Consider the following 27,978-nt stretch of genomic DNA (forward strand, 5'->3'; position numbering starts at 1 on the left):
CTCATCCTCCCCTGTGGATAATACAACAACCCCCCCCCCCCCCAACACATGATTAAACACCTTAGGGGCCCTTAACAACAATTTCCAAATGCTAATAACCTCAAGAACAAACCCCTAACAGGCTTACATTCCACAGGTAGCATAGGGCAAGCAGAGAATGGCACACACAAGCAGCACTGGGCAACCAGAGAATGGCACACACAGGAAGGGAAGGCAGAAAAGAGCAGGAGACAGGGAAAGCTATCATTCTAATGAGTACTACATACAGTGACACAGTGCTGGTGCCCCAGGCAGGCGGCCTTCTTTCGCCGCCCCCACCCCTCCCCATGGCACTAACCTTTATAGCGCCGGAGAGGGCAGGGGCGGTCCGCGACGCTTAGTGCAGAGAGCGCAATAGCGCTCTCTGCACTAGAAGAGCCGAATTTCCGGTTTGAAAACCGGAAATTCGGCTCTTAGTTACCAGGAGCGGTATTTTTGCCGCCCCTGGCAACCAGGGGGCGCTGCCGCCTGAGGCGAGTGTCTCAACTCGCCTCATTGGTGGAGCGCCCCTGGCCCCAATAGCATTTTGAATAAGGTGTGAACAGGTTTTTGAACAAGGTGTGAACAGGTGAACAATGTGGGCAGTTTCAGTCTGGGTCTCAGGTGTGAACAGTACAGGCCTTTAGGATATAAACTAGGGAATCCACTATTTTGGATTCGGCGAAACACCAAACCGAATCCGAATTTGCATATGCAAATTAGGGCTGGGAAGGGGAAAACATTGTTTACTTCCTTGTTTTGTGACAAAAAGTTGCACAATTTCCCTTTCCACACCTAATTTGCATATGCAGATTCGGTTCGCCCGGGTAGAAGGATTCGGCCGAATCCAAATCGAATCCTGGATTCGGTGCATCCTAATATAAACAATAGAGGTGTCACAAGTGTGAACAATACAGGGGGGGTCACAGGTGTGAACAATACAGGGGATTACAGTCTGAATTTGAGGTTTAAACAATGCAGGGGCCAGTTTATCTCTGGAATGATACCTTTTAAATCTTACATATGGTAAGCAGACACAGCATGTGGGGGGCCATGCGGCCCGCAAGTTGGACAGCCCTGCCCTATAGGAAAGGTTTCTAGAAAATCTCAATAAAATCGAAGCCCCAAATCAACAGTATTAAACTTGCCACACAGGGACCTAAATTTAAATACAGACAGAGGCAGCAGCTTCTAGGCAATCATGTGTTTTGAAATAATGGCCTGCCCAACAGATATCTGGTTACAGATGAGTCAGCTCCCTATCATGCAGATTTGAAGGACTGTATGTTAGGCTTCAAGAAAAGGCAGTGTTTTCCAAACTTTTGAACATAAATAGTAAAACATACTCACGTGAAAATCATTTTGGCGTAAACAGCCAAATTTTGCTTAATGTGGCTTTTAATTACAATAGGAAAGCACTATGAACTCACCATTTCAAATTCTTCTGGGTCAGCAGCCATCCCACGCACGCCATATCGGTGAGCATCCTTGGCCAGTCGATTGGCAAATTCTTCTCCTGTTCCAGTCTGAGAACCATAGAATACTACAATGTTTTTTCCCTGGAAAGAAAAAATAAATAAATACGAATAATATAGATCACCTATCTCTCTACAAACACATCCACTTTGCTGAAGTGTTTACGAGCAACTGAATGTCTTGGTAGAGAGGACTTTACTTTCTGCAAGATAATTTAATAAACATTTCTCCCACCCTGAATTTTCATGACTAGTGTAAAAGCATCTTTATCCCATATGCACAGTTTAATATACAACAAAAACACACCAACATTTTGCTATGTGACTTGTGAATACAGTGTCTTTCATTTTATGCCTGTAAAATCAGCAATAATTTTAAGAGCAAGACTTACGGTCTTTTTCATCTTTTCGATAAAACTGCTTTCTCGAACAGAGTTATTCCTGTAAAAACATATAACAATATGACTTGGCAATTTTACCCAATGATCTACCCCCAAGTCGTACATTTACAGTTATTAAAAAAAAAAAAAAAAAAAAGAATGTGGTCAATTTTTATTTATTTTTTTTGCATTTTCGCGATCCTGATAATGAAAACCAATGTGGCAGTTTCTCCTAATCGCTGAATCCCCTGGACAACAAAGCAGTGACCAAATAATCTTGCCTGACTCAAAAGGGTCTGCTCAAAAGGTGAAAAACCCTGTACTTAACTACAGCAAACAGGAGAAATGCTTGGGGACCTGGTGTTAACCGGATTAGGGGTCTTTTCGTTTTTTGACCACCATACCTCAAGTCCTCAAAAGCACGTAAACAATTAGCTAGACCAAGTACAAGGTATGTGTTTTTATTATTACAGGTAAAAATGAAAATTTCAAAAATTTTAATAACTTGCTAAAAATAGACTCTATTGGAGATAATCTTTCCATAATTAGGAGCATTCTGGATTTCAGGTTGCATAACTCTACAGGCCTGAAAAGAATCAAAAAAATGTATTTGGGAAACATTATTATAAGGTTCATAAGGTAATGATATATGCACCTAACTGTATTATGCAACTTTTTATTTGTTTCATTACTCAGTTCAGTTCTAATTTTTGGTAATATGGGAGATATAGGAATATAGCCTTCCCACAGTGTGGGAAAATGTGCCCGTTGTCCTGGACACTGCTTTGGCCATGGACATACTTCAACTCTAAAATCACATGAAGTCACTATAGGTACAATATTTTTTTTTTTATAAAGCTCTATAGCGATGAGCGAAATTTTTCGCTAAGTTTCGCAGCAAAAATGACGTCCAGAGTCCAATGGGTAAAAAATAAAAAAAAATTGTCGCCCATACATTTTAAAGCATTTCAGCGATGCAGAACGGGTCAGATTCACCAATCACTAGAGCCTCTAACATATTACATAGCACTTAAAGGAGTGGTTCACCTTTAGGGTAACTTTTAGTATGTTATACAATAGTTAATTTGAAGTAACCTTTCAATTGGCCTTCATTTTTTTCTTTCTTATAGTTTTCAAAGTATTTGCATTTTATTTCGGACTCTTTTCAGTTTTCAAATGGGGCGACAACCCATATAAAAACAAATGCCCTGTAAGGCTACAAATAGATTGTTTTTGCTACAGGCACTCCCCGAATCATATTCCAGACTTTTATTCAAATCAATGCATGGTTGCTAGGGTAATTTGGACCCTAGCAATCAGATTGCTGAAATTGCAAACTGGAGAGCTGTTGAATAAAAAGCTAAATAACTCCACAAATAGTAAAAAATGAAAACCCATTGCAAATTGTCTCAGAATACCACTCTCTACATCATACTAAAAGTTAATATAAACATGAACAACCTTTAACAGAGAACATAAACTGCACACCCACCCTTACCTCAATGTATCTTATAATCCAAATTTCCAACAGCAGATACCCAAATGCATACACATCAGGGTGAGTTTTATTAGGAGACCAATTAAGTTTTCAATACGTTTTTGGATTGTGTAAGGAAACCAAACGTGTCTGGGGAAAACTCATAAGACAAGCAGAACACGATTCAGACAGTCTGAATCAAACCCAAGGCCTCCACCATTGCAAGTCAATAATGTTAACCACTGTGTGGTTAACAGTGTGGCTCAGTAATCTACCCTGGTTAAGTAGAGTAACCAAACAAAGTTTTAAATGCATGAAAGCATTAACGGTGAACCACAAAATTGCATAGGACAGTGATGGGCATTATGCAAAAAAAAAAAAAATAAAAACAAAAAGTGTGACACGTTTCTAACCACTCAAAACAGCCAAATAATAAAATAAACTATTTTTTAGACTAAATAACGCAATAAAGCATCCCTGTATTGAGGTATCAGAATTTGTTTTACAATACGTCTGCATACAAATACTTTTGAGCTCTAAATAAAATCCATGCAGTCACATGACAAAGGCAAGGTTCTTGGTAGGGCCTCAAGCATGAAGGGGGGGTGCTATACAGAAGCACACAGAGGGGTCTCATTGGGACCTACGGCTGCCATTTGGGGATCACTGGCACATGTAAATGTACAAGTTGAACAATGTGCACAGCAGAACTGACAAGTATTGAAATAATATGAACATATTGAACAAAACTGTGCTCTACTTTGTTCTCATCTCCTGTGCGTGGAGCCAGCTTACCCCATCAAGTTTACAGAGGACAGCAAGAGATAATATGTTCCATGTGTAGTTTGAGGGTCATGAATGCCAAACAGGAACTTTTCTCAAAGCAATTACAGATCAGAACAGCAGCATAAGTTTTACTTAAAACTTTTGTATTATGCGGGAAAGGGAAGCGGGGTTGGGGGGGACAGTTTTCGACAACTATTTCTTTTTTTAAAGGCAAAGATGAAATGGAATGCTGCTGCCTAGCTTTGTACAAAATTCAGCTGGATGTATGAAGACAAACAGAAGAATTATAAATATGCCTTATTCTTGAATTCGCTTCTGTAATCTCTTACATGCTAGGGGCAATTAGCCCAGACCACCAGCCTCACAGAGGTACTGTTGGCTCCAAAATGCCCCTGTTAAAAGGGATACCTTAGCAATAGATTATCTAATTGAAAACAACTGTGAAGTTTAACAAATGTAGTCCTTTAGCCATGTCTAAACTACAACTTTCAACCTCTACCCTGTAAGTGGAAATCTGTACAGAAATTCAAATGTGTGAGAACTACAGACTAGAGATAACTGGATTAAGTACCTCTGATCTCTTTTGCCCTGGGACCCTCTGTTCTTATTCAGCCACCAGGGATACGTTTTATTAAAAAGAAAGAAGCAAACGCAGCCTAGGGTGTATACATAAGAAGTAGCAGAAACACAAGGGAAAAATGTACATAATAATAGTGCTACAGAAAACATGTCTGAGCCAGACATCCCAAGAGAAGAAACATGAGCTTCAAGTTCTCACGAGCAAGTTCAAACAGCTTTAGACACAAAAACCAAGAAACTGCCTCCGTCCAACTTTCCTCAAAGTGTTCTTCGCCTCCCTCGCGCTGCTGCTCTTACATGTACAGATAGCTGAATGGACCAAAACTGCACAAAAATTGCCTTCTGGCCCTTTCACAGTGTTCTACTGACCTTCCCAAGCTGAGGTCTTCTTGAGGGACTGAGCCGAGACATCCCATCTTCGCCCTCTTCTTCAGAAAAAAAAAAGGAATGATCTTTACAGCTACCCTAAAAACTTTACGACACAAGTTGGCGGCAATTTCCAAAAAAAGTTTTCATCCTGTCATTTTGTCATGTTCCAGTGCTCCCGGCAGGAGAGAGTAGCAGTGTGCAACAGGCTAATAGCAGGCACTGTTACAGTCATTGAGGCAGCTACTTCCAAGTCTGCTTTCTCAATGCACCCCTCGTGGGGATTCATTGACTTCTTAATAGCAGCTCACACACAGCAAGAGAGGAACACAGGCAAAGTAAGAGGGAGAGAGAGGAAACAAATAATAAAATGTAAAATAATCCTTTGCATCTGGCAAGAAAGAATTGGAATGGAGAGTAAATGATCACAGGGTCCAGTGCTTCACAGCACCCACCCCCTTTCTCCTTTCTTCCTCTTCTTGCTCTTTATCTGTGTGGAACAAGCAAATCCACACTCCCCTTCCTTCCGCCACCATCTGGTTTCCCGGGAAACTGTTTTGTATCACAGACGGGATCCCCCTTTTGCCTCCCACACACATTGACTTTTGCTGTAATTTTTATAGCCTCTAGGAATTGTTGAGGTTGGTTGAGCCAGGGGCTGCTGGGCTCCATGTTGCAATTTAGTGTCTGACTTAAAAATTTCACTAATAAAGCACCCAGCATTTTCCATAGCACCAAGATTGTCTAAAAATTACCGACTTGTATCATCAATTAGACTCACAAGGAATCTATAGTAAAATGTCACAGACCAAATTGTGATTGTGAAACCAATAAAACTTTTAATTTTTTTGTTGGATCACTAGAACATGCTGAATTGTTTTGGAGACTTTTTTTTTGGTTCACATGATCTTGGTAGGCAACACCAACCAAATGTTATCATTAGGTGACAACTAAGGACCCTGTCGGCAGAACGGACGAGTTTCTATTATATTTCACCATTATTATGTATATTACCAACCATTTATTTTATAAGTGTGATTTAGTCACATTTGGAAATATCTGCAACCTCTTTCATGTAGTCCTTCAAGGTGGACACATTTGGTGGGAGCTGCAATCAAACACTTATACCTCGACTACAGCGCTGATCGGACTTTTTTTGCTTTTAATTCTTACATGTTGTTCCTGTAAAGCCAATTTCCCATTCACTTAATTGTTATACAATACACAAAAGCCATGAATATCCTGTAAATTATAACCTTATAAACAAAGCTTAATGATGTCATTGGTTATGATTGGAGCTTCAGGAGGTCATTTCTGTCACATGACTCACTGAATCTTGTGTATTATAATAAATAAAGTTGCAAAATATTAATATATTAGAAATCACCTCAGAGAACTGCTACAAGACCTTTCAAATCTTCCACAGACTACTAAAAACCTTCTAGAACCTTCCATAAGGGTATAAGGGCACTATTGAGGTCTAACTGCCTTATAAATGTACTTTGCTGCTCCCCAGTCAGATCAGTCAGACAGACAGGATACAGCCCACATGTGGCCTAATAAACTACCAACTACAGCATTCCTGTAAAGGAGCTACAGAGTTCAGGAGTGGAGATGGGAGAAAGAGTGTACCAGTAAACAACTCATTGAAAAAAAAAGGGTGCAAAACACAGGTAAATGCTGCAAGAGGATCTTTTTGAATTTGGTTTAAAAATAATAGTTTTCTAAACTTGCCTAAACAAACAGGCTGAATGTTCCCAAACACAAGGCCAAATAACATTGAATTGACTCAAGAACATAAAAGCTGAATGTCCTGCAATGGCCCCGTCACAGCAGTCACCTCAAACCAATTTAGAATATTTGATGCTATTATAACAATGAAGCGCACAGATTTCTACCGCAGATTGTTCAGAATAGTCATCTGGAAGAATGAGCTACAGTAGAGTCCTGCAGCGGGTCAGGTACCCGTGGGTTACCCACAAACAGAGTGGGCACCCTGTGGAATGAGGGGAGGATTTTAAGGTGCGGGTATAGATTCGGGTTTGCAGGTCTCATCTAAAATTCTTATCTTATGTATTATTGTCTATATTTTACTCCTTTTAAAGTTTTACAAAATGTTTGGCCCACTTTTGATGATGTCACTTCCTGTTTGCAGCAACATCACTTCCTGTTTGATGGTGGTCGGCAGGTTGCGGATAAGGCAGTTGCGGGTCGGACAGGGGAGCGAAGTGGGTAAATATGTAGGTTGCGGTCCGGGTCGCGGGTTTGGGTCTTACAAATTGGTTCCATGCAGGACTTTAGGCTACAGTCACCCCCCAAATGGAGTGCAAACATTTACAGTTAGGAAACCAATTATTCCAAAAGCCTGCGACCTGGGTTTCGGTCATTTGGATCACCATATTGAATTAAAGGAAAATGTTACCGTTAAATAAAACTGTTTTGCCACCAATATGGATTTATGCAGGTGAAGGCATTTTCCCTAGATTATGTGGTTCTAATGTTTGAGAACTGGAGAGTCATGCTAAATGTTATGCAAAGGTATTTTTGGACACTTTGCTGCCCTCACAGAAGACTGAGCATGTGTGACAAAATGTACAGTGTATATAATAAACACAAGCGCATACCAAGTATAATAAAATTCTCAGGTCTCCAGTTGTAAAAACTCACCAAATGTAGAAAGACGTCCAGGTGCACCACCCTGAACCTTCAGCTGAAGGAGCGGATAACCGTATTAGGAAAGAGCAGGCACTTTGAAAAAATAAAAAAACAACAATCTTCCAGACTGACTTGTAAAATGATGGGTAGTTTATTAGGATACAGCCTTATGCGTTTCGTATGTTTCAGACACAAGTGTCTAAAAGATACGAAATGAGTAAGGCTGTATTCTTATGTACCCTAATAAATGACCCATCATTTTACAAGTCAGTCTGGCAGATTGGTCTTTTGAAATGCCTGCTCTTTCTTGATACGGTAAAATGTACAGTGTGCCATTGCCCAGCATAAAAAGGCTAGAGTATTCTCTGGATATTGCTGGAAGCGAGCAGACAAGCCACCAGTGCACCACCGAGACCTATAAATGCATTGGTCTGCATGTGAACTAATGAGAGTCAACCTGCTTCAAACACTTATCTAGTAGAATGGTTTTAATATTTTGGTTTTTAAACAGTATAATTAAATACTAAAATGTAAACTGCAATGACAGAATTCTGAAAACCATTTCGGTTTGGCTTTACAGATGTGGTGTTTTAAAATCCTGACTGAAGTTGGAGAAAATAAGTATATACTAAAGGAGATTGTTAATTGTACATAAAGGGAGGGCCGATTACATTCAGAAATGCAAATAAATTCCCGAGGGCCTAGTTTATAGTTTTCCAACATCCTGTAACGTGAGCTTTGCATTGTAAGACAGCTCTGTCCCTTTCCACTTAGGAGTTAATATCAGAGCCCTGCTCACGGGGCCTCTTACTCAGAAGGAATCCCATATAAAAACATCTTACGTTTAGTTGTTGCATCCTGTCGCTTATAAAACAGTTCTGTGGACATCTGTCAACAGCAACAGTCCTCTAACAAGGAGAGGCCATACAGGTTACTAAATGGGTCACCTTTCAAGTTAACTTTTTTAATGTGTTTTAGAATGGCTAATTCTAAGCAACTTTCAATTGTTTGTTTTTGTTTTTTTTCATAGTTTTTGAATTATTTGCTTTCTTCTTCTAACTCTTTCCAGCTTTCAAAAGGGAGTCACTGCCCCTTCTAAAAACAAATGCTCTCTGCAAGCTACAAATGTATTCTTATTGCCACTTTTAAATTACTCTAAGTCTATTAGTCTTTTTTATGCAGATTCATTTTTTAGTCTCTTAGTCAAATCAATGCATGTATGTTAGGGTAATTTGAACCCAGCAACAAGGCTGGTGCAAACTGGGGAGCTGCTGAATAAAAAGGTAAATCAACCAAAAAATACAAATGATAAAAAATGAAAACAAATGGCAAATTGTCTCACAACATCATACTAAAAGTTAATTTAAAGGTGAACGACCCTTTAAATCCTTGTGGTTGGTACACCATAAGAAACATCATGAGCATATTAAATCAGCATATTGCCAGATAAGTTATGAACATGTGTTGGGTAACTGGTCAAGCCAAACTGTAGTGTGCAACACTTTTACTAACTAAGCTGAAAAAACTGTACTGGGTAATTCAGAGCATGTCCCAGAACACCCTTTAGGGTAAGGGCACATGGGAAATTTAGTTGCCTGAGGCGAACTCGCAAACCGAAAAGCGCGATTTAGATTCTAGCCGGCAGGAAGGCTTTTCAAGGGAGATTAGTTGCCAGAAGAGGCGAATAGTCGCTGGGTAACGAAATCTCACTGAATCTTTCCTTGTGTCTCTGCCCCTATGGACTCTTAAAGAGATACTGACAGAAATAAAACCATTTTTACATCTATCATAGTATTGGCTTTGTTTGCTACTTATAATTTTGCCATAAAGTATTTGCTCAAAGCTTTTACATTACCCATTTGACTCCCTGTGTTCCTCTATGAGGTGGCTACCATATTTGTGCATCAGAAGTCCGTTAGCATTAGAAACTTTAACTCACAGGCTGAGATGGGGCAGTCAGGTTTAGAAACTTCAACTAACAATTACTTACAAAAACAAACCTCTCAGCAAAAAACGATCAACATGACCTATAGGTAACTTTTCATGTACATTCATATTTTAAAAAGTCATTTTTTAGCATCAGTATCACTTTAAGCCCAACTGTAAACCTAGGTAGAATCAAGTCCTTGCAAGTCAAAAGATAACCAGAGTATAGCCCTAAACATCTCAATCCCCCAGGCAGACTATACTGCGTTCTCCCACTCTTTCCCAATTACAACATCTAGTCACTTCCTCACATACTTAGGCCTGAAAATCTATCCAAACACGCAACAGACCATCACCAGAAACTATGCGGATTTTTTAAAAGCCGTCAAATCGGATCTTTGTGATTGGTCAAACAAAACGCTATCCTGGTTAGGCCGAATCAACACCTTAAAGATGAATGTATTGCCCCGCTTTTTATACATTTCACAAACCATACCATATCCACCTCCCAAGGGAACATTCCAAACTTTATATTCGGCTACAAAGAGATACATCTGGGCAGCTAAAAACCCCAGAATCTCTAGAAACACATTAAGTTCAGCCAAAATGCAGGGAGGTTTAGGCCTCCCAGATTGGAAAAGCTACCACCAAGCCACAATCATAACCAGATGCCTAGATTGGGCTTTCCATAGAAAAACTAAACTTTGGACACGCATAGAGCAAGAATCTTTGGTGACCCCTCTATGGGCTGCTCAGTGGCTACAGCACCCACAAAGAACTTATCGAGACACATCAGATTCTAAATTAAGATACACGTTAGACACCTGGGACAATCTCTCTAAATCAGGAAAATGGATAAATTCCCCAACGCCCCTCTTCCCGGTCATAGGCAACCCAGCCTTTACACCAGGTCTGAATTTAGATAATTACAAAGGATGGAGACTTCAATTACACTCAGGAGCTAACTATTTTTACACTCAACATAAGTTGAAAGATTTGGAGGACATACTAGACAATAAAGAACCGTCGGACCTGGACAGGTTCAAATACCGACAAATCCGGCACTTTATCCACACCACCTTCCCCCCTCACAAAGGTAAACCAACTCTCACAAGCATAGAAAGAATTTGGGCCCAAAAGGACCCCCCCCAGAAAGCGATATCACTACTATATAAAACAAATTATAGACCTTAAACCCAGCCCACTGAACACTCTCAAAGAGAGATGGCAAGCTGAAGTTCCTGTCGCCATAACAGACAAACAATGGACCAAAGTTATTCAAAGATCCCACCAATCATCACGATGTGCAAAGTTACAGGAGCTAAACTACAAATTAATCACAAAATGGTACAGATATCCCACGAAATTAAACAAAATATATAGCGCAGTCTCACCAAATTGCTGGAGGTGTGGTAAACATCCAGGTACCCTTACTCACATTTTTTTGAACTGCCCGGTTCTAAATATATTCTGGGACACAATCCGCCAGATTATCAAGAGAGTGACAGATATAGAGATTGCAGATGATCCCCTAACAATACTCTTACATGATGTCCCACTTTCTAACAAATCATATAAGAAGTCACTCATTCCCATCATGTTAGACACAGCTAAAGCTCTCATCCCAATGAAATGGAGACAAACTACCAGCCCTACTGTGAGCGACTGGATACAAAAAATGGGGGAAATTCAAAGATTTGAGGAATTGAAAATAGACTCTTCAACTGATTTTCAGAGCTACACTCAAAAGTGGCTCTATTGGTTACAGTTCCTTGATTCAGACTCATGCAAACAATTATGTCCCGTGTGAGCATAGCTCGCTTTCTGGTTTAGATATTACAGGCCTGACCGGCTTGTCTATGCCATGCAGTATTTAAAATTAATACACACACTCTAGGAGCCTTGGGAGTGTACGTACCACACGACTGCCGCAAACCAGATAAAGTTGACTATACCCAGGTTAGTAGTTTGACTCTCGCGTAGCACCCAGTTGGGCTAGGCAATCCCTCTACCCCCCCCTTCTTCTCACCTCTCAGAGCTTGCTCTTTAACCCCCTAATTCCCTACCCCCCTTCCTTACTTCTATTCCTTATCAGCTTCCCCTCTCTACACTTTATGTTCATTTTCTCTTTTCTATCCTCTATCCATCTTCCCCATTATGCATACTATGGAATGCAACTACGAATGGAACAAGGCCTCACAATACAAGAGCAAGAATGGTGGAAACAGAGCATATTCTCGAAATGTGACATGTCACGTGTATTTCAGAACCTACAGTTTTGTTACTAGTCCCAAACACTGTACCCCTATTGCATATCTGGCCTGGTCCGGCGGTATTCACTGTATCATGATCAGCATTCCTGTTATGCATACTTGAAAATGAATAAAAATATTATTTAAAAAAAAAAAAAAAAAAAAGATAACCAGAGTATAATGTTCCCCAGGATGCCATCTGTTGGTTCTGGGCCTTTAAACTGATTTAATAATGTTTGGGACTTATACCTAAAAACGTCTTTTTATTTTTTAAGTCCCATGGAGAAAAGGGATACAATTCTGTTTTACATTACTCTCTCTCTCTCTCTCTCTCTCTCTCTCTCTCTCTCTTTTTTTTTTTTTTTTTTTTTTAAAAGCACCACCTAGATATATAGCATTAAAGATCCTTGCATTGAATTTATAATGTAGGGAGAAAATTTGCTGAAATGTATAAGCCTGAAGATATAGGTGCTCCATGCAACAGAAATATCATAAGCTCAATGGGTTAGAAAGAATGTACAGGAGTGTGCCAAATGCTGTCCTTCTCATTTGGAGGAGAATACTGGAACAGGAATGTAAAATAATATCGCATACACATGCCAATACTCCCATATCTAGCTATACAGATAATTTTATTTATTTCATGTATTTATTTTTTCACAGGCATTACAGATTGAAAAAAAAAAAGCAGGACAGTCAGTGTTCAAAGAGACCAGTTCCTGCAGTGCCATTAAGTGAACAGCAAGCCCTCCGAAACGTGATGTCCCTCTGCTTTCCAGTGAATCAACCATTATTGAAAGCAATGGGGCTTCAAGTCCTACAATTTATCACTTCATGGTGGAAAAAGGAGGAGTTGCACTACATTGTGAGCCTACAGGGTGGGGAACTGGTCACAAAAGGCACAGACAAAACCATCATGTTATGGCTGTGATTAAAAAAAAAAAAAAAAAAAAAAAAAACACATTTCTAAAAGTTCCTATAGTGATTATGCACCTATTTTATATAACCCCAACTAAATTAGCTAATGGGGGCATCGGAGTTGAGACATCGTGAAATATGAAAATATACATGGTTGTATGGCAGAGGGATACATTTGAAATGTTGAGCCGAGGTAAGTAGTAGGTTGAATGGGTAAGTTTAGCTACTCCTTTCCATCCAAGCGTGTTTGCCTGCTTCAGATCTGAACATCTGTGCCCAATTACCTTACAAACTGGGTCTTCTGAAGTAGCCTATTAAGAGATCCTCCATTGACAAGAAGGGTTCATTACATCAATAAGAGCATTGACTAATGAGCCTACAAGTATCAGTAGGAGGGGTTAATTGAAATATTACACAAACATTTAATTAACAAGCCTCTGGGATAACAATATACTTGAGACAAAAGGAGTCACCCATGATTGGATAATGTGTTTGGTTTTTTTTTGAAAAATGATCATATTCTTTTATCAGTGCTCGATCTAGATGAACAAACTTCTAGACGAGGAAAAAAAAAATATACAAAGATATTAAAAATTCCAGCAACGAATCATGAAGACAGAAAGGGCAATCAGAGGCCCACGGTAAATAAAAATGCCATTTGAAATGCCCGATACCAGAAAAAGGGCAGACACAGAACTAGAAAATTCTTAAACCATGCACATATCCAATATCATATATTATTATTATTATTAATAATAATAATAATAAAAGCCACAACATTTATAGAGCACCAATATATTCTGTAGAACTGTACAGTAACGACTGAACATAAAGATTTACTGTAAATACAAAAAACAACCATTAATCTGTAACGAGGGCCCTGCCATACAGAAGCATCACCCACTGTTGTTGCTATATCCGTGATACATAAATTTAAAGTGAAAATTTCCTTTATCAGTGCAAAATTCAAACCACTCATAGAATCCAGTATAAAACAGACAGGAAGTATTTGGATTAATACTTGAACATAATTGCCTAACTTTCAGATAATTTGCAAGTACAGATCTCAAATGTCAATCAATTGTATTTTGAAGTGATTCCAGGAATTTTGGTAAGGAAAGATGAGAGATGTTTCCATGGTTTCTCCTAACCAGAACAGCATCAGACCATCCTTCTTTCTCCTGACAACTTCCTCAACTACTTCATTGTCTGTAACTAACAGTAAATATATCCCTTATTGGAATTAAAAAATGAATGTCATTTGCAAAAGTGCTTAGAATAGAATTATAATTCATTTTAAATTCACTTATTTTAAAGGTTAATTTATCCTAAGGGGTAGTGTTTTCCTATTCAGCTCACCTTTCACTAAATAAATGCTGCTGTACTACTGCCTACTTTGGCATTCACCTTTGGGGTAATGATCTTTAAATTCAATTACCCTGTTATACATGTATATACTGTACATACATACATATAGGAGACCGGTTATCCAGAATGCTCTGGACCTGGGTTTTTTCGAAAAATGGATCTTTCCGTAATTTGGATCTTCATCCCTTAACTCTAGAAAATCATGTAAACATTAAATAAACACAATAGCTTGGTTTTGATTCAGATAAGGATTATTTATATTTTAGTTTGGATCAAGTACAAGGTACTGTTATTATTACAGAGAAAAATTAAATAATTTTTAAAAATTTGGATTATTTGGATAAAATGGAGTCTATGGGAGACTGGCATTCCATAATTTAGAGCTTTCTAGTAGAAAATCAAAGAAAGATACTTACACAGTGGGTTGAATTTTGGTGAATTCAATGGTCTCTTCTTTCTTTTTCCGAAAAAAGAACCAGTAAGTCAGCAGGCCAACTATGAGAGACAAAAGAAACATATCTGCCATACTGAAAAATGCTTCTTCAGGAGAGCCATTCCCCTGCTCGGATGTACACATATCTTGTTCCGTGCAAGACTCCCCCATCTTTCTCAGGCACTAAAAAACAAAATACAACAAAAAGCTCAGCTACAGAAAATAATACTATACAAGCACGAAGATAATACATTAATAAACCAGGCACAAAAAATAAATTTGATACATATTAACTTGAGTTTTATCATTAATCTTCTAGATAAAATGATATTTGCAGCATTATAACATCACAAATTTAAAATATGACATATGTATGTGTGTGTGTGTGACACAAAGTGCTGACTGCTGAGAGTAATACAAAGCTGAAGCGCACATGGATTCTGCAATCACATACGGCATGTCCTTGGAAGCCCTGAGCAGCAATAAAAGTTCATATAAAACAAGAACACTGTGCCCAAAGTCAAGGTAACACATTTCAAGCAAACAAATTGTACTGCAGAAAGTCAAGGAACTAAGGTCATAGCAAGGACCAAAGTACAAAGCAAACATGTAATGTAGCACATCACAGACAGAACAAAGAGGAAAGCACTCTCTACTGTCTTACTTATTCCATAAATGTATTTTAGTTATGGTGACTTTAAAATCAAAATTAAATCAATTAAATCAAAAATAAAGTGTCTGAATCATAGATTCAAATTTCTCTCCATAACTTTAACAAATAAAAAAAGGATTACAGTCCGCAGGCATTGCATTAGTTTGCCAAAAAGGCAGCCCACTGACCTCCAATGGTAACAGTTTCCAACCTAGACCATAAGTTTACTGGTAAATATGGGCCAGGGAGCCACCTAGTGGCCATTCAATGCTGCAGCTAGTAACAGCAAACAGTAGCAAGATCACATTTCTGAAAACATAAGTAGAGATTAAAGCTGGCCATAGACAACGATCTGATCGTACGAATCGTGGATTCATACGATTTTCGGACTGTGTGTGGCGAGTCCCAACATTTTTCGTCTGGCGGAGATCGGTCGTTTGGTCGATCGGACAGGTTCGAAAATTTCTGTCGCCTGCTGATAATATCTCTGCATGTATTGCCGATCGTATGATTTTCAGTGGGAGACTGTCACTAGCTTGGTCAGACATAACTATCATACGATTGCTGTCAGAGGCAGAACATCAGCTGATCTGTTCTTTTACTACTTTATTTGATCGGAATGGTAAGACTTTGATCCGAATGGTTAGTGGCGGGTCGGGAGATGGGAAAGTCCGATCATACGTTAATTCGTACGATCGGAACTTTGCTTCTATGGCCATCTTAAGGGTTTAGGGTCATGCAACAAATATAAACAATAGTAATTGATGTGTTAATGTGGCCATACACAGGCAGAATTTAGCCATTGACTTGGTCCCTTCAGTCTGAGACAGCAGCTAATAAATGGGCCACTGCCAAGTGGCCTAGCCGAAAATTGGCCAGATATTGATCGGAAAAGTTCAACATTCTTGTCAGTGTGAGGACTGCATTGGCTTGTTGGTGCAGTCCTCACTCAGATGGCCTGTATCTCTAATGTTGTAATCGGATTGTTGGGCCCTAGGGCCCAATGTGGCCAACCTCAAGGTGGGCATATCAGTGAAAAAGCTGCTTGTTTGGCAACCATACCAAATGAGCGGGACTTATAATGTACGGCCAGTTAAAGTCAGCAAGTTCTCTGTATGAAATACATATAAACCACACCGTTAGCAGAAGCAGTTTTCCTTTATTACATTATTCCTTTATTATTCACACACATAAAAGCACCAAAGACAAATGCAAAAGTAAAAAGCATGGTACCTTGGATGCCAAATTTTGACTATTAATTTACCAATTCAGTATGCATTTTTACAGAAGATGCCCTGCCAAGCACTTTTACAAAAAATACTTACTCATGCTACGTCAAACATGCACAAAAAAAGAAAAAGGGAAGGAAACCACATGATCACGCTATTGTGATTTATCATTCCTTCAACCACCACCAGCTTCTTTCCATATTCAAACCCTAATCGTTACTCAGCAAAATGAAGACATGATCACATCAAAGTAACCACTGTAACACTGCAGTTCTGTTTATTTGTAAACTTTGCCACCAAGAAGCAGAAACTGATCCCAATAGAAGATGGGATTGCCCAGTCCCATAGAGCAACTGCAGTAGCATCCGACCACCACTGCACAGAAGCAAATCTGAAGAATGCACAAAGCCATTTTCAAACAACATACTTGATGGTCTTTCATAGCCACTGATCTAGCCAGGTTGTCATATGTGCAGATCTTTGCCCAATTTGATCACGTATACAGTAGACAATTCAGCATGGAACTTGAGTTGCAAAGCATATATTTATAGATTGCATTTTTTCTTTAAAAGGCAAAGGAAAGGTTAAAACTAAGTAAGCTTGATCAGAAAGGTCTATATAAATACACCAGTAAATCCTCAAATGAATGCTGCTCTGAGTCCTCTGTTAAGAGAAACACAGCATTTCTTTCCTTCTATTGTGTACACATGGGCTTCTGTATCAGACTTTCTGTTTTCAGCATAAACCTACAGGGCTGGGGCTTGAGCATGCTCAGTTTGCTCCTCTCTCCCCCTCCCTTCTCCTCTCCCTGCTGTAATCTGAGCCCAAAGTTATGAGTGAGCAGGGAGAGGCTTTAGGCAGATGTCACACCAAGCTACTATGCCAGATGTCATACTAAAAAAACAGAATTTCTAGAGCCGTTTACTCAGGTATGGTAAAGCATTCTGCAGAATAAATATAGTCTTATAGCTTGCACCACTGTGGCTAATCTATTGACAATAAACTGTCTTTGTAGCTTTCGTTCTTTAAAGTCATATATTCACAAAACAGTATTGCTCTTGTTTACTAGCCAATCTCCACTTGACACTAACTAGCCCTAGCTCGACCTGCACCTAACCCATCGCAGTCTCATTTATATACTCATGCCCTGGCATCTGATGCCACAATAGGTGCTATGGCAGGCAGACAAGTATATAAATAAGCCGTCGGTAGATGTGGAATAGTAACATTGCGGCAAAGCTTAGCCTGCCACCCACTAAATGTGCTTTGCTGGCCTGGACATGGTCCCATGCATAACTTTTGCTCACATATATTGACTACCTGTGACATTGTTGCATGGAATTAATGTTAAAAAAATAAATTAATTAATTAAAAAAAAGGGTTACCGTATATAATCGAGTATAAGCCGACCCGAGTATAAGCCGAGGTACCTATTTTACCTACGAAAACTGGGAAAACTTATTGACTCTATTATAAGCCTAGACACAACTACAGCCCTGAATCCCAGCAGCGCACATTCTGCCAAAGCGACCCCCCAGACTTCTTTGCAAAGTTGATGGTGACAGAGAATTGCCAAACGGATTACGGTGTGCATTGTCCCACTGTCCCACTACCATGTGCAGAGGGTGCGGTTTGATATTGCCATCACTGTTAATCTTTCGTATAACCAACAGAGGGCGCTGTGTGATATTGCAGTCACTGTTATTCTTTCATATAACCAACAGAGGGCGCTGTGTGATATTGCAGTCACTGTTAATCTTTCATATAACCAACAGAGGGCACTGTGTGATATTGCAGTCACTGTTATTCTTTAATATAACCAACCGAGGGCACACTGTTTTTCTTTCATACAACCAACAGATGGCGCTGTGTGATATTGCAGTCACTGTTAATCTTTCATATAACCAACAGATGGCGCTGTGTGATATTGCAGTCACTGTTATTCTTTAATATAACCAACAGAGGGCGCACTGTTATTCTTTCCTATAACCAACAGATGGAGCTGTGTGATATTGCAGTCACTGTTAATCTTTCATATAACCAACAGAGGGCGCACTTTTATTTTTTCATACAACCAACAGATGGCGCTGTGTGATATTGCAGTCACTTATTCTTTCATATAACCAACAGAGGGCGCACTGTAATTCTTTGATATAACCAACAGATGGCGCTGTGTGATATTGCAGTCACTGTTATTCTTTCATATAACCAACAGATGGCGCTGTGTGATATTGCAGTCACTGTTATTCTTTCATATAACCAACAGAGGGCATTGTGGGATATTGCAGTCTCTCCCCAAGTGTACTGTTGGTCTGGTAATGCTGACCCGAGTATAAGCCAAGGTAGACTTTTTAAGCACATTTTGGATGCTGAAAAACTCGGCTTATACTCGGGTATATGAAAAAAGTATTTTCTCTTACCAAAATTTCAGTGTTCCAGCACACACACAGTTAACTGTGCAGAAAATAAAAGTGTGTATACTGTACATAGGTAAATTAATTTTAAAGGAACAGTTCAGTGTAAAAATAAAAACTGGGAAAATAGGCTGTAAAAATAAAATAATAAAAATGTTTCTAATATAATTAGCCAAAAATGTAATGTATAAAGGCTGGAGTGAGCAGATTTCTAACATAACAGAATACAACTTCCTGCTTTGCAGCTATCTAACTCGGAGTTAGTCAGTGACTTTAAGGGTAGGACTACGATTCCGGCGCGATCCAACGCGCTGCGACAAAACGCAGCATGCAGCGTCTGCATCGGACAGTCGTGTCGCGTTGGATAAACGCTGCAACACCATGCGTCAATTCTATCTTTTACCTTATTTTTGTCACAGCACATCGGAATCGTTTGTATAGTCCTACCCTTAAGGGGGGGCCACATGGGACATAACTGTTCAGTGAGTTTGCAATTGATCCTCAACATACAGCTCTGATTCAAAAGCAAAAAGTTATGTCCCACGTGCCCCCCCTCAAGTCACTGATTGGTTACTGCCTGGTAACCAATCAGTGGAAACCAAGAGAGCAGCAAAGCAGGAAGTAGTGTTCTGGCTATTATGTTACACATCCAGTCACTCCAGTCTTTATACATTACATTTTTGGCTAACTCTATTAGAAACATTTTTATTTTACACTGCCTATCTATTTACCCAATATTTATTTTTAATACTGAACAATTCCTTTAAATGTTCCAACACGCAAATGGTTAAAAGAAAGTGTGTCTTTTAAACCACCAGGTCAGTATAATACACCCTAGGGAAACTGCATGGAAGGGAATCTGGGTGGAGTCTCTTAATTTTTGGTTGTGCAGCAAAAATGACTACTTACAGGCCCCCTAGCAACAGGAAAACATAGGTCAATCCTGAGCAGCAGATGCCAAAGCTGCTCTTCTATAAAACAATTAAACAGCAGGGACAGCGCCCACAGAGTAATTTGCATTATTATCATAAAAAGTAAAAACGTATTGTACTCGCATATAAAAAGAGTCTTCGGCACATTAAAAAGTCACTTAGCTGCGAGGTTTAATCCATGGTGCAGTGCAGTTTCTTTAGTTTTAGAGTAATGTTACCAGCATCACTACTCACATCTCATATATTCCACCCACTCACAACCAGAATTGATGTCACAAGTTTATCCAAACTAAGGGAGTTAGTAATTAAGGTTCGAGTAGTGTTTTCCACGAAAATTTGATTTTTTGAGGTGTTTTATTTGTTATGGTTAAAAAAAAATCTTTTTCAAGATTTATTAAACCCCCACCCTGGAAATACGAAAATCTAAAACCGGTAGAGGTCATGTAGCAGTCTATGGCAAAGGTCCATTTGAAGATGTTAATAGCCTTCATGATGTTTGAGGTCTTTTTGGAGGATTTTGCATGAAAACTTGATTAACTCGACTGGCCAAAAACTTGGATTAATTAGAGATTTAAGGTACCGTTCGAATTGTGAGTTCATTCAAGGTATATAAAAAAAAACAAAAAACATTCGACCTTTGATAATAACCCCCTAAGCAATGTTAACTTATGTTATGTTAACTGAATATTGGTTGTGTGAAACTGAACAACCCCTTTAACAAATGATCCAAAAGTATCCCTCAAACAATTGCTTTCCTTTTTATTTTATTTACTTTTCTAATTCTTGTTTCTCCCTGAAATTTAAAACAAGAACTAAAGCTTAAAGAGCACCTGTCACCCTAAAATTGTTTCCCCTAACAGAGGTGCAGGCTAAGAGAGCCAGCTCTCTGGTTGGGTGAAACAATTGCTTGCGACCCACCCAAAAAATGCCCCACCCCCTGAAGCAGTAAGGCAACTGCACCGAAGGGAGCTCTTGGTGAGGTTTTTTTTTGGAGGATAAAACCTATTGTTCCACCCAACCAGAGGGCAGACTGTACTGGCTGGAACCTCCTGTGAAGAAGACATTTTTGGGTGATAGGTGCTTTTTAACAAAGACATAGCATTGAAATGCCATACGTTGCATTTTGGGGTTTTATACCAGCCCAAGGCCACCACAGCCTTAGAGCAGTGAAAAACTCTAAATCTGAAGATGCCTGAGCACCAGAAGTCATTCTCTATAGAAGCAACTCGACTTTCGGTGTGCAGTTAAGGTTGTTGGCAGACTGGGCACTTTATCACCCTTGAGTAATCATCTCTCCTGAGGGCCGAAGTGCCTGAAAATACCTTTTCATGGAGTAAAGGTAAATAATCACGGGTATAGCATATAAGTTACGTGAAGTTGCCTTCAAAGGGCAAGCGCTAACTTCTGGATATTAGCCAGTACTAACACGCAACATATTTATGAGTGTTAAACTTTCTGAAAAATACACAAATAAATGATTACAAAATAGCAGCACTTATTGTGCAGACCGAGATGTTCCAAATTCTTTAAAAGGAATACAGCCAACAGCAGGAAGATGCCAAAATATATTACATATAAAGACGTGTCAGTAAAGTATTTAAACTCAGCAGCCCCTTTACCTATTACACAACATACCAATCTGCTTCCAAATGTTGCCACTCAAATTTGCTTAGATTCAATACACGTTATCCAAAGTACATATACTTTGTTCTGCAGCTAGTTGAGGCACACATTAAAATAAACAATAATTTAAAGGGGTTGTTCACCTTTGAGGTAACTTTTAGTATGATGTAGAGAGTGATATTCTGAGGCAATTTGCAATTGGTTTTAATGTTTTATTATTTGTGTTTTTTGAGTTATTTAGCTTTTTATTCAGTAGTAGTGATGGGCGAATTCTCAAATTTACAGAAAAATTTGCGAAACATCGAAAAATTTGCCAAATGCATTGAAGTCAATGGGAGTCAAAATAATTGTAGACAAATACAAGAGTCCTCTGCACTCAACCCATTATCAATATATTTTAGACAGAAACATTTTGTGCATACTGCTACTGAAAAATGCCTTACCCTTTAAACAAAACAGGGATTGTGTGTCCATATATTGCAATATATTTAAGCTGGCCAACTACGTCAAAGTCATCCCATATCTGTCCAGTCCTACGCTCAATTTTCATCTGATTCATTGAGAATTCTATTACTTCATTATGGGATGACTGACGTAGTTGGCCAGCTTAAATATATTGCAATATATGGACAAACAATCCCTGTTTTGTTTAAAGGGTAAGGCATTTTTCAGTAGCAGTATGCACAAAATGTCTCTGTCTTAAATATATTGATAATGGGTTGAGTGCAGAGGACTCTTGTATTTGTCTATATGTATTTTGTGGTCACACCCTCATTGCACCCCCGCCTAATGGTTTTAAAAATTAGTGGTGAGCACAACTTTCCCTTGTTTGTTATAGTTATATATATATGCACAAAATGTTGATAATGGGTAGAGTGCAGAGGACTCTTGTATTTGTCTATATGTATTTTGTGGTCACAGCGGATTTTTCGCTGGCAAATTTTCCTCGCAGTTTCGCAAATTTACTTGCTGACGCGAAGCACGGAATCAATGCCTGGCGAATTTATTCACTCATCAGTATTCACCAGCTCTCCAGTTTACAATTTCAGTGATTGCAATCAATTACCCAATACCCTGAACTAGATCTCCTGTTTGCTAAAAAGTGTGCTGACCCAGAGCACTACTGCAGGATCTTCATTCCGCTGCCATCTCTTTTTCCATTGTTCTGGTCCGAGTGAGCATACACATTAGAGTGAAAATATGAACTTGATTTACAGAGGCGGCTTTTCTCACTACTGTGCATGCTCACTGGCTCAGGGCCGAGGAAAAGATCTACAAAGGGGAAGAAGTCCTATTAATGGTGCAGTTTTATTCTAACAGGAGCAACAGCTTTAAAACTTAAAAGGGAACTAAAAATGTAACTGATGCAAACTTACTCAGTATAAGTATAACGTAATGTAAACCTGCACTGGTAAAACTGCTGGGTTTGCTTCAGAAACACTACTATTGTTTGCATAATAAACTCTGTAGAACATAATGGTGTCATCTGTTCTCCAATATTTAACCTGTGCCATATAGCCTTTTTTCAATGCCCGCTATTGCTACACAGCAGTTTGTTTATATGAACTAATATGAAGCAAACAGGTCAGTTTTACCAGTGCAGGGCAACAGTACATGATATTTTCATTACTTTAAAACACTTTCATTTTTTGATGTTACTGTTCCTTTAAGTGGTTTGAGATATATGCAGTTTGTCAACTTATAGGCCTAACCTCTAGGTCATGCTAGGTCAGACTTTTTTCTGCTTCACAATAGTTTCTATCACAAAAATACATGCAGAATCAAGTACAAATTCCATACAATATGTGCCCAACAAGAGATGACCAGACAGGAGACTTCCATGTCGCGATTAAAGTAGTGGTTCACCTTTAAGTTAACTTTTAGTATGTTATAGAATTGCTTATTCTAAACAACTTTTCAAATGGCTTTCGTTTATTTTTATTATAGTTTTTGAATTATTTGACTTCTTCTCCTGACTTGTTCCAACTTTCAAATGGGGGTCACTGACTCTGTCTAAAAAACAAATGCTCTGTAAGGCTATAAATGTATTGTTATTGCTACTTTTTACTACTCATTTTTCTATTAAGGCCCCTATTCATATTCCAGTCTCTTAGTCAAGTCAATTAATGGTTGCTGAGGTATTTTGGACCATAGCAAACAGATTATTGAGACTGCAAAGTAGAGAATATCACTCTCTACACCATACTAAAAGTTAATTTAAAGGTGAACAAGCCCTTTAAGAAATACTTGAAAGTCTGAAAAAGTGCATCACAGCTCTATCTTAACCACAACCAGATAGGCGAGTATAACCACCATTGACAAAGTAGCTCTGCATGCAGCATGTCACGAGTACTACTCAGCAGTCAAAATGCATCTTGACGTACAGTCCTGGATAAGGGGGTTTCCTGTAATTTGGATCACCATATATTTACGTCTACTAAAACATAATTTTAACATTAACTAAATCAAAGAATTACATTAAAGATAGTTTTGCCTGCAATAAGGATTAATTACATCATAGTTGGGATCAAGTACAAGGTATTGTTTTATTATTACAGAGAAAAAAAAAACACGATGATTTAAAAATGTTTTAATTATTTTATTATAATGTAGTCTATGGGAGATGGACAGAGCTTTCTGGATGATGGGTTTCCAGATAACAGGTCCTGTACTTGTATTTGTAAGATATGCCAGAGGTCTTTAAGATCTCCTTTTTCAACTGTTATTAACCTACAGAAAAATGTAGGGCTACATTGCTCTCTAGACTCTAACCTTAACAGAAAAAGTGTAGAATGAATACAAGTGGAAAATTGGCTAAAAATGAATGGAATGCAACATGATGTGCTCCACCTGTGTTCGGCACTTGGATGCGCTTGTGTGATAATACCACCAATAACATGAATATTAAAATGAGGCCCCTTCTGTAAATGAATACATGGCTGACACAGGAGCCCACCAGAACTAGATAAAAAAAAATACTGCCATGTATTATTAACTTAACATTGATGTCTTGTAATATATCTGCATATAGAAAAACTGGCAAATTCTGCTTTTGGCATTGTTTTGTTGTATTGAAAATGTAAAGTGTTTTTACATTTACAATTCCAGTTCGCTACTGAAATAGTATCATGCACTATCATTGGTGTGTATGGGAGAGTGGGGTGGGAACTATTTTAGGTAGTTCTATTTGCTTGCAGTCTACACACAAGCATTTGTAATATGGTTAAACCATAGGCGACCTTTGGTACAAAAGTTGCAAAAGTACAATTCCAAGAAATTATTCAGTTTCTCAAGAGATAAAGGGAAGTTGGAAGATTCTATTGTGTAGCATCTGGACTGCCAAAGGTTGCCAATGCCTGACCTAGTCAGGATAACAATACACAGAAGTGAAAGAAAGTCATGCCATTTGTGTCGGGGGGCTCAGGGGTTTAAAGATCTGCTTCTGTCAGTAATGCCTTGGCAGTGTGTTTTAAATGTTTAAAATATTTGTAAAATATGCCAGAGATCCTTAACATCATCTTCCCCAACAGTTATTTAACTAGAAATACATTTTGAATACTCTGGGCCTGAACTGGGCAAATTTCACCAATAATCATGGGGCAAGGATGCCAGAGTCAATACCCAGTGCCAGATATTGTACCTCTTAAAGGGGTGGTTCGCCTTTAAAGGAAAACTATACCCCCCCAAAATGAATACTTAAGAAACAGATTAATATCAAATTAAGTGGCATATGAAAGAATCTTACCGAACTAGAATATATATTTATTTTGTATTTATTTTTTTTATAATTCTTTATTTTTTCAGAAAGAAAAAAAAAAGAAAAGTTTTAGGAAAGGAATACAAAAAACAAAAATGGGATAGGGGAAGGGGAGGTGTATACGAAAAAGAAAAGCATAAGCCAAACATTGGCTTCATAATAATATCTTCATATTCATTATTATTTCATATATACATTCACTGTGTTGCTTACTCTGTCTTAAAGGGATACTGTCATGGGGAAAAAACATTTTTTTCAAAATGAATCAGTTAATAGTGCTGCTCCAGCAGAATTCTGCACTGAAATCCATTTCTCAAAAGAGCAAAAAGATTTTTTTATATTCAATTTTGAAATCTGACAAGGGGCGCTAGACATATTGTCAATTTCCCAGCTGCCCCAAGTCATGTGACTTGTGCTCTGATAAACTTCAATCACTCTTTACTGCTGTACTGCAAGTTAGAGTGATATCACCCCCTCCCTTTTTCCCCCCAGCAGCCAAACAAAAGAACAATGGGAAGGTAACCAGATAACAGCTCCCTAACACAAGATAACAGCTGCCTGGTAGATCTAAGAACACCACTCAATAGTAAAAACTGAGACACATTCAGTTACATTGAGAAGGAAAAACAGCAGCCTGCCAGAAAGCATTTCTCTCCTAAAGTGCAGGCACAAGTCACATGACTGGGGGCATCTGGGAAATTGACAAAATGTCTAGCCCCATGTCAGATTTCAAAATTGAATATAAAAAAAATCTGTTTGCTCTTTTGAGAAATGGATTTTAGTGCAGAATTCTGCTGGAGTAGCACTATTAACTGATGTGTTTTACAAAAAACATGTTTTCCGATGACAGTATCCCTTTAACCTCTGGAATATATATTTAAGTAAATATTACACTTTTAGATCTCTTGCCTTCAACCACCATTTCATGATGGTCTGGGTACTGTGTCAGAGATCACCTGACCAGAAATACTACAACTCTAACTGTAACAGGAAGAAGTGTGGAAGCAAAAGACACAACTCCGTCTGTTAATTGGCTCATGTAACCTAACATGTAAGATTTATTTGGTGCGTTTGTGTGCACTGTGAATCGTACAATCCCAGGGGATGGCCATTATTTTTTAAAATGGCAATTTTTTATTTATGATTACCCAATGGTACATACTACTAAAAAAGTATATTATTATGAAAATAGTTTATTAACATGAAGCAGGATTTTACATATGGGTAAAATATCTGCAATATCTTTTTAGAGAGACCTACATTGTTTGGGGGGTATAGTTTTCCTTTAAGGCAACTTTAAGTATGTTATAGAATGGCCAATGCTAAGCAACTTTTCAATTGGTTTTCATTATTTTTTAATGTTTTATATAGTTATTTGCGTTTTTCTTCTGACTCTTTGCAGCTTTCAAATGGGCATTGCCGGCTCCCTTCTAAAAAAACAAATGCTCTGCAAGGCTTCAAATCTATTGGAAATGGATATTCCTGATCTTTCTATTCAGCTCCTTTACTATAAATATTCCAGTCTCTTATTCAAATCAGTGCACTGTTGCTAGGGTGGACCCTAGCAGCCCGATTGCCGACACTGTAAACTAGAGAGCTGCTGACTAAAAAGCAAAATAATTCAGAAACCAAAAAAAAAAAAACTGAAAAAGAATATCACTCTATACATCATACGAAACGTTATCTCAAAGGTGAACCAGCCCTTTAAAACACTGCCACATGAGCAGGTTTTTTTTCCCACAAAGTTCTGTCATCTGAAAGCTTCAGGCCAGGTAAAATAGGTAAAACTGATAATAGCCATGAAGCAAAGTTACACTTGCATTATCACACAGGCAAGAATGCCCCACAACAGGATTAAATGTGCATTTCAATTAGCAACCCCCCAATCACATTAGGCCTGTCATTATGAAAGTGACAATGACACGATTAACCTGAAAAGCCACTTTCTGATTGGTGGCCAATAGACACCTTTGCATCTGGACAGTAACTCATGGCAACAGCATTTTTTAACCAACACATTTAAAACAGATCAAATATATGTTGGTGTGTAGTTGAAACAGTGTTAGCAAGTGAATCACACGTCAGATTCAGCCAAATGGCTGAAACATTCCAAAGACATGTGGTTACAAATATTCAGACGGAAGCCTACATGGTACTAGGGGCCAGGGCAAGCCATGAGCTCAGTGCAGAAAGGGACAGGTCTCCATGACAGCGAAGAAAGGGCCTCAGCCAGTCGGAAGCAAAATAATACAAAGAATACAAAGCGTTAAACAAACAAAAGAACTAGAACACTCTCACTTACCGCTGTATTCTACGGCGAACGCCACCGAATGAGAACAAGTTAATAGTACAGCCCCCGGCTTAGCAGCTGGGCTAAGTCAGGTGACAGAAGGCCGCTGCCAATCTAAGGGGGGCGACTATGATTGCATCTAAAACTAAAATACACGTCTGTTTAAGATGGAGAGCAACAATTGTGTTGCTGAACAACAGTATATTTAGTATAACGAGCTCTCTTGATATTATTACATTTCATTCAGTCAAAAACTAAAATAAATGTCACACCCCCCCCTTCTCGTTCTTCATATGGTACAGTCCGTGACGAAGCTAACGCGCCCCATTACTTAGCCTAGTACTGCGCCTATTAGAGAATGGTGAGGAACGTGGGAGGGGGTGTAGCCAAGCCTGGCACGTAATGAGCAGAAAAGTTGGTCAGAGGTGAAGGGGGAGGGAAGGTGATT

General features: G+C 38.7%; 1 protein-coding gene across 1 annotated transcript in view; it reads right to left on the minus strand.

Moving 5' to 3' along the window:
- Positions 1-27,572, minus strand: part of por.L (P450 (cytochrome) oxidoreductase L homeolog) — a gene marked incomplete at its 5' end in the record, with an annotated part of 43,901 nt that extends 16,329 nt beyond the window's left edge. The window contains 4 exon segments of the mRNA NM_001085484.1: positions 1,449-1,577; positions 1,886-1,934; positions 14,617-14,816; positions 27,543-27,572. Of these exon segments, the coding sequence (NP_001078953.1) occupies positions 1,449-1,577; positions 1,886-1,934; positions 14,617-14,804 (366 nt within the window).
- Positions 27,573-27,978: the final 406 nt, after the last annotated feature.

The sequence above is a fragment of the Xenopus laevis genome, chromosome 2L (genome assembly GCF_017654675.1).
Source record: "Xenopus laevis strain J_2021 chromosome 2L, Xenopus_laevis_v10.1, whole genome shotgun sequence".
In the NCBI taxonomy this organism is placed as follows: domain Eukaryota; kingdom Metazoa; phylum Chordata; class Amphibia; order Anura; family Pipidae; genus Xenopus; species Xenopus laevis.